This window comes from Spea bombifrons, chromosome 12 (assembly GCF_027358695.1).
Source record: "Spea bombifrons isolate aSpeBom1 chromosome 12, aSpeBom1.2.pri, whole genome shotgun sequence".
Lineage (NCBI taxonomy): Eukaryota > Metazoa > Chordata > Amphibia > Anura > Pelobatidae > Spea > Spea bombifrons.
In genome coordinates, this window is record NC_071098.1 from 15,937,501 (window position 1) to 15,946,284 (window position 8,784).

At 42.3% G+C, this 8,784-nt stretch overlaps 1 protein-coding gene across 1 annotated transcript in view; it reads right to left on the reverse strand.

Moving 5' to 3' along the window:
* Positions 1 to 6,533, reverse strand: part of DSCAML1 (DS cell adhesion molecule like 1) — a 111,561-nt gene extending 105,028 nt beyond the window's left edge. Inside the window, exon 1 of the mRNA XM_053451362.1 lies at positions 6,429 to 6,533. Within this exon, the coding sequence (XP_053307337.1) occupies positions 6,429 to 6,471 (43 nt within the window). The 5' untranslated portion in view covers positions 6,472 to 6,533. The remainder of the gene's footprint in view (positions 1 to 6,428) is intronic.
* Positions 6,534 to 8,784: the final 2,251 nt, after the last annotated feature.

The window sequence follows — 8,784 nt, forward strand, 5'->3', positions numbered from 1 at the left end:
TTAGTGGCGGCAAGAGGAAGGTGAATCCTGCCTAAAATGTGGCACAAAGGGTGCTGGCCCACTGACCACCAGTGGTCCCCAGAGTGGTATCAGGAAAAGAAGGGTAGGTGTCTTCAGAAAAAAGCTGTATGTATTGTATGTATAAGAATAAAGCAAATAATAGAATATGACGAAACTGAAGCATTATATAACGTTGAGCTATTACGTTGTGTATTTATTTTTACGCCTGAGGTGAGTATGGAGCTGGCCTTTGTGATCGCTGACTAAACTATGGGGTTCGATTAATGCCAAGTGTAATACTGAAGCCTCCAGGATTACTATATGAGCTGAAACCGCAGCCTCCGGAGTCACCCAGAGACCATCACAAAACCGGAGCTCCCAGAAGAGCCCTATAACTCATATCACATTGCACCCTCCAGAATTATCCTATCATCTTTTATATCTTTACCCTAAATAACTATCCATTCGCAATATATAGCTGGACTGGGGTCTACTTATCCACCATTTAAGGCCAAAACATATTGGTGTGTGTGTATATATATATATATATATATATATATATGTGCGTGTGTATATATAGATATATGTGTGTGTATATACAGATATGTGTGTGTGTGTATATATAGACATATGTGTGTGTATATATATATATATATATATATATATATATATATATGTGTGTGTGTGTGTGTGTGTGTGTAAAGGCCTTCAAGGCATTTTGTTAGCTCTTTTCCCGCCTGCTCCCCATTCACTCTGCTCCCCTCAGTCCCTACTCTCTATATTCTCTCTTTCCCGAGAGGTAGGCCCTTATGCTACCTACAAAGGGGGGCATTTTCAGGGTCTAGGCACATTTCAGACCCTGGACATTCGCTCTTGTTTTACCCCTGCCACAAACACACACACACACATACCTTCTACATTTCTGAATTTGAGAATTGTTCGGTCAATGTATATATATATGTGTTCCCAATGGAATTAACTATGCGTTGGGTATATATAGTAACCCACAGAAGAATTATTAACAATTAAAGGCCCCTCACGGTATCATTCCTTGGGTGTAATCCATTCACTATAAAAGTAAATCATATTCTTGCAATCTCTGCGCAGACATAAGAGATAAAGCCAACACTTCAGTAGGCTCACATCCGCGTCCCCCACCCCGAATATCCACCCCCCTCCCGCCTGCATCTTATTTCTGTCGCAAACATTAACATAAACAAATGAAGTGCAAAAGAGCCATCCCCTGCATCTCTGAGCTAGCTCGCTGTCTGCTTAACTCTTCCCCTTCCGGAGGAATCGAGGGGCGAGAACCCTGAAAAATCCCCATTCAATCTGCAATGGGACTACAAAAAAATGCAATTCTACGTTCATTAATGAGACTCTGTTTAGAATGGTTTTGTTGGTCAAAAACCATGGGCAGTTTAACCCTTTCCTCATCAGACGGGTGGGGGTGGGCAGTAGTGCCAACGCTATTCTTTCTCTTTTCCTGTAATGGCTTCTCAGTCTATTAAATGGAAATTCTCCGGCTCTAAGCATGTAATTTGCAAGTCTACAGAAAGAATACATTATAAAATTCCAAATAACGACAAGCCTGCGATGGAAGGCTGAGTGTGTGCAACTTCATAGCAACGCTTGTGAGTTAGCAGGCTAGAAGATTTAAATTGTATCATTTTGGATGGAATTGAAAATGTGAAATCGGCATCTTTTAATGAGAAGGAAAGAGAAGATTATTTCCATTAAAATGTGTCTTTCTTTCGAAAGAGCAGGGGATATTCTTGCACGCCTCAGTACATCTGTATGTGATCAGACGTGAGCATCTCCTAAGTCTGTGATGGCTTCTTATGATAAAATGCAATGCAAAGCAAATTAAGACAAATGGCCCCGTTCTACCCTTCCCCCATCCTTTCAGGGCTTGGAAGGGTTAATGAGTTGTAGGTACATGAATAATTAGCAGCTGTATAGAGCTCGGTCACAACACGTCTAATAAAAAAAAAGAAAAAATAATACAGGACTGACTTCTGAATGCCTGGATCCGTATCTTTTATTCCAAGCACACAGAAATGTGGAAGAATTGGTAGTGAAAAGGTAAAGGATGAGGTTAATTGGGCTAATTAACAGACAATAAATTGTGTTCCGAGCGGTGGGTCAGTAGCCTTGAACAGATGAAGAATCTATGAGAGCTCCTGTGGGATGACCTTCTGATTAATGGGGACCACAGTGTACATCCCAGAGGGCAAGGTTAAGGAGCCGGGAAGGCGACTGTTTAAAATGAAAATGAAACGCACTGGGCAAACGCTCTTCCCACTTATGGGGTTAGGGTTTGTGGGGGCATTGCGGAAAATATCTATTTCTATAGCCATTATACAGCCTATAGCCTATATACGTTAAGTTTCAGACCTTAAATTATTTTGAAACAATTCCCACGGCTTCTATGTGAAATAGCAAAACCCACAACAAAATGCACACACGCATTCATTCATTTGCACCTATTTATTAATAAGGAGCTGTCCACTGCTCCAATATAGGTATGCAATCATATATATATATATATATATATATATCCCAATATGTGTCAGGGATGTAAAAGCGCAATGAGTTAATCAGCCCCCTTGCACTCAATGGGTTAAGAAAACAGTATTAAAAATACCCATTATGTAAATATATAGACCTACAAACTGAAATGAAGTCTGGAATAATGGCATGCCCCAAAAAACACACGGAAGAATGTCTGTCTCCCGATGATTTGGGGAAAAATACAACTGGGTGCGGCTTCAATGCCCCATTTCTGCGAGCCGCATTTTTTCTCTTTCTCATGTAGACTGATAATGGAGATCATGTTAGTAATTTACATATACACAACACAGATACATGGAGATCATGTTAGTTATTATGCACAAATTACTTTGTGGCACCAGTAATGGCTCATTGTAACCTTGGGCAATGCCAGTTAGCTAAAAATATCAATTCCAAAAACAGATTGCGAAATTTCGTGGCACAGAGCACGCCATTTCTGTGCACTATATAAAATCACACAAGCGTGTACGGGATACAACAAAACAGAACTGGAACACAGAATTAACCAACATATGAAATCTTTACCATTTATGCGAAAAAAAATCCTTATGGCGGTAAAGTCAGCACAAAAAGAAGCTCTTTACAGATTTTATATTTTACAAATTCACACATTGTGAGGATAGAGCAAATTCTCCACAACAACCTATACAAAATAACACAGGTCTGGGTACATTTAAAATATGGAATACCATGTATATATATAGTATGCATAGAAACATTTAGTTAAATCATGCAGGATGTGAATAAGCCTTTCATGTTTTCTTTGATGTATACTGCAGTAGTGATATTTTTCAATCATGCGCCAGATGTCTAGGGTGAGGATATGATTGTAAGCTCTAAAACGACGAACGCTAGAGGGATCCCCCTCCATCAAATTTACATACAAGATGAAAATTATTTACATTTTTTGCTTATAGAAATAAAGATGAAATTCGGACTCAAAGGATAAACTCTTTTAAAATGGGAATGAGCCATTATTGCAAATTGAATGTGAATTTTAAATAGGGGAACATCTATCCAGTATTGATAAGATTCTGATATTATACTTAATATGTTATGGAGACATAAAGGCCGGTTCCATGTAGTGCATGTATGGATCAACGGAAGGCAAGTAAATGGTATAGATCAACCTTTACAGCGCCTAGTTCACTTCCTCCATGCCAGCAGAGGTTTTCGAGCAAGTTCAGGCTTGTCTCGGGTTAGATACAATGCCCCTTCTCTTTTGGGTCACCTGCTGTTTGTATCTCACTCCTGGCAACAAACTAACAAGGGCCTTAACATACACAGGAAAGGAAAACAAAGGAAGCAGGTAACATACCAGGCTGAAAGCGAAGCAGATGACAGACGGTATAGGAAAAAGAAAAGAGAGAGTGAGAGAATGTAACGGAGAGAATGAAGGTGAGTGAAGTGTGAAAACAGCAGGCAATGCAGAATGAAGAGGAGACAAGTCAGAAGACAACACAGGTAAGAATAGGACTGTAAGCGAAGATGTGGAAGACACTGAATCTGCCATTGCTGTTCCACCAAAGACAGAAAGACATTACTCCAAAACTACATCTCTGCAAAATACAACGATCAGAAAAGTACTGCTCAGAAATAACCTGTTCTAGATATATTCCTCTACCATTAAGGGGATGCTGCTAAAGTGGGACAAGAATTCATGGACCTGTCCTTGGTGTTCTCTGGTTCAGGACAAAGATTGTCACTATGGCTCTATGATATGGAGGGACATACAGCTACGTACGCCATTGCATCCGCTACCCTGTAATGCCAATTGCAGAGAAAACTCGCTCAGCAACCACCGATCCATGAACTAAAAAAGGACTCCATGCTGCATTGAACATTTCCCTGTTCTTCAGACATGTTACTGGGGAGCTGATCCCAACCACGTGAAACGATACAGTCGTAGTACCAGTGTCCTTAAAATATTTGACATTATATTTACATGATGATTTGTTCTGTACATGGCACAAACAGCTATACGCATTACAAGGGTGCATCTTTATGCAGCAAATGATCAGCATGTTATTGGAGCATATCACATTGCTTGAAATTGCTCTGCAAAATTACAGACAGGCGGCTCTGCACATCATTGCTCTGCACATCATAAAATGGATCTTACGCATGCTGCGGATGTTTTACTCCGCAAAGTAATGTTAGCATGAGCAGAAAGCGCTGCGAAGTTGAGCGGGATGCAGAAGTTCTGCCGGGTTTTGAATTCGTTAAAGTCTGTATAAATCAGATTTAGGGTGCCCCTCTTTAGAGAGACACGTCAGCAGGTCTCATAAAAACAGGTCTCAAAGCTGAGCGTAACCCACTAAACCCACTCTCATGGCGTCTGATGTGGGTCGTCGTTAATCCTGCTGTATTTTTAAAAGGCGTGTTAATGGATTTCCTAACTGAATATAACACACAGGCTGGTTATTTTACCCCAGCCTCTATTAGCAGATGATGGCTGGATAAATGCACAAAGATTCTGGATCGCTCATTGCGGATACCACGATATCCCTTGTTTATTTTTATTTTGTTTTAAACTTTGGTTAGGTGTACCATACCGTAATGATGGCTGGGTGGTTTACCGTATATCCAAAAAATTTCTTGTACAATCTTTGCCAAATCAAATAAAGGTGTTCTAATATTCTAATAGATCTATCTATAAAAATTCTAGATGTCATATTTTTATTTTTAATAAAAGATGCCTTGTATACTCTTTCAACCGCATTCACCACGGCCATCTACATACAAAACCCCCCTCACACACACGATGACGTTCGACTATCTCCATACTTGTGGGGTCCTCTATGTACCACCTTATAGTCATGTCCCCAATAGTCACATACTTAAAGCTGAATATAAATTTATATCACTAATTCTGTACCATCGTTATCCCCCCTTTCTCCAAATACACACAGGGGTAGCTCACAACATCCAGCACTTAAACCACAGAGAGTGGCTTATCATTAGTGAATCATGAAGAATATGTGCACCCCATCATAAGGGGTTAATGTGCACCCCATCATAAGGGGTTGATGTGCACCCCATCATGATGGGTTAATATGCACCCTATCATAAGGGGTTAATGAGCACCCCTATACCCCTCCTCTGCGTTTCTATGAAATAAAGCCCATTCAGGGGCCAGTAAACGTGTCCTGTACACCGCAGCACCCGGGTCGTGAGCTGACCCTGAGGTTGTAGCAGATCGCGGCTGGTTATTCGGGTCTGTGCGCTGCGTGCCATTCGTTTCGCATCCACTCCAATAAACACGGTTCGCTCCTATTAGCATTCATTGTGCATTCGTGAATTCGTCAATCTGTGGTTATTTGAAGTGTATGAATGCCGATATATATGTGTGTAAATATACCAAGTACATATATATGTCTCGCATCCATACATTTACATTTGGATAACACCATGTTTAATAAAGTACTGTGGGGCTCATTAAATGGCATATTAAATGAAGATCCGCGGTTAAGTTAAACAATAAAGAAGCGATATCTGTGTCGGGTGTCTGAGTGGGTGCTGACCATGTACACGGGACAGTGCGTGGGGCACACGGCAAAGTGTGGGCACAGGAGGCAGTCACCGGTGCCCCACGCAGGTATTACGGGGGATCGCTGTGTGGCCACCAGCAGGGATCCGCACTGCCACTCACACTTCGGACTCCCTTACACACTCAGGGGTAGGCTTTGTTTAACGGCCACTCACAATACAAGCAATCTGAAAGGTTAGAGGGGTTCACGAGTTTAAGCTGAATGGTAACCCATGCACTAAGGTGATCCCTCACGCACGGCATAGGCATTCACAGACTGAATGGTCACACTGTCCTAGAGGTCCTGGGAAGGGGTTGAACTCACCTTTCTGTACAGAACACAGCAGGAAGAGAGTTACCAGCAACATTCCATAAAGAGAGGGGATATGCCGGGGTGTGAATCCCTCATCAGATCCCTAGCTGTCCCTCCTCACTCAGCGCTCACCAGCCCTCTCTGCTCCTGAACAAGGAGCAGCTCCTCCTCTCCTGTCATCAGTAGGGTGGGAACAGGACTGCCACTCCCAGCCTTCCCTGTACTCAGGAGCCTCACCGACATCTGGGACCTGGGCAAGGCAGCATGCAGTCTGCTCACTAGTACTTCTTACAACATGTTTTCTTCCCAGGGAGTGAGTGGGAGTGAATGGGTTAACTGTAGGACATGTGGATGGCTATGCATACATTTTAGGATAGACAGGTGGTAGGAACTGGTTAACTAAATAATGATTAACTAGCATGTGTGCATCATAAACATGCATGAAGGGATGATGCTGATCAGCTATATGACATCTTCTGATGAAGGGTTAACACATTAAGCCCCTTGATCATTATACCACAGAACAAGTTGACCAACCCGCTTGTCAAAATATCCCAATGCGGGCTGTGAGACGACATCACAGCGATACCGGACAACTTTAACTGCGGCTCATACTGCAGTGTTGCTCGCACCTGGGGCAATGTTGTGCTGAAGCCCTTGCGCAGTCCTTTTTCACTACTTACTATCTGAAAACAGACAACGCATAGGCGGGAGACCCATACAGCCTTACTAGGGGAAAAAATGAGACTCTGGTCTCCGGCTGTATGGGTCAAGCAGTGGGTTATCAGCCCACCCAGTGAATGCACCCATGGTGGACTACTCGATTGAGCAAATCATTGAATTTGTGATAGATACGCATTGGACTTTGCGTTTTGGCCTACCTTAGTACCCACCCACAGGTGACCTTCTGTGAGTTTTGTTTTGGAAGGGTTACTTGCCCCAAGTGCTGGGGGTTTGTTTACAGACAACATTAATGGGACAGCAGCCAGCTGACTTTCCTGCAACTCATCTCTGGCCACAATGTTGTTCAAACATTTTCCTCCACCTACAAATGGCCTATTAACGAATCTTATACTAATAGCGCCAGAAATCGTTGTCCAGGGCTTCACGATAGTTTATCATTAATTCTCCTTGTACTAGCCCTGGTTGGGATGGCCAGTGAATTTTCCTTTCTGGGGAGCTCTGGATCCATTCAAACAACACTGCCATCTATAGACTGTAGGACGGCTTATTTTTGGCAGCTGATACCCCTTTTACAATAACTGATCGCAGACTCGGTCTAACCTGAAATTGTGCTCTATATGAATTTAGTCAAATTATCCAACATGGATATATGAACCACTCTCAAAAGAAGGATTCTAAAAAATAGAAACCACCACCAACATTCACAACCTGGATTCCTCTCTGGACATCTCCTCACAGTCGGCAGCTGGCCCTGAACACCTCCAGATGTCTAATCCTTCATGCGGCTGACCCAGCCCAAGAAACAGTTAAAGTCCTGTGGCCCCTATTTTAGGTTAAGCTTTCTGAAACAAATCCTGGTTGGTTACTGCTTTCGACCAAATCACTTCTAACACCTCAAAAATGACTGTTCTAGAAAGCAGACACAGAGATCTGGCGGATGCCGTTGCATAGGTACAAACAGAAACAACACATTATTCCTCCACTACACAATTATTATTAGAAAAGATGATCTAGAAAACAGAAACTTGATGCAGCAATCTAAAAATCCTTAACATGCAGGGGAATGTTAAACCACACCAACTGCTCAAGATGTTGTGCAAATGGCTTCAGGAGGCTTTATGTTTAGATTGGCTGACGTTAAATCTTTACTAATTGAAAGGGGGCATAGATTGGCTCCCGACCAGAAAGTTCAGGCCATCCGACCCAGACCAGTAATCTTGAACGTTCTCAATTTCTTCAATAAAAAATAAGGATTCTGGCCGTATATAGAGCCAAGGGAGAGCTGAAATATGATAAGCATAACATGCTTCCCTTCCAAGACTACTCCCAAGCAACAAGTCGCAGATAGGGAGTTTTCGCCAATCTACAAGATCCTACAGAATTTGGGACTAGGCTTTTCTGGCTAAACTGAAGATCCAGGCCAAGAACCAGGTCCACATTTTCGACAATCTTAAGGAGGCCAGAACCAAACTCACTGAACATAGTTTCCTTGTCGAGTGGTGCCTCGATACTGCCACACACACACACCGGAAAGTGTGGAGACCAGTGGAGGGGACTCACTATGATAGGTTCTATCATAGGTTCTATCTGTACATTGTAATGGTGTTTTCAATTACATTAGGGACTTGCCCCAGCGCAGGGACAGTGGACGTTCCTACCTAATCCTTTTTAGAAGTCTCTTAAA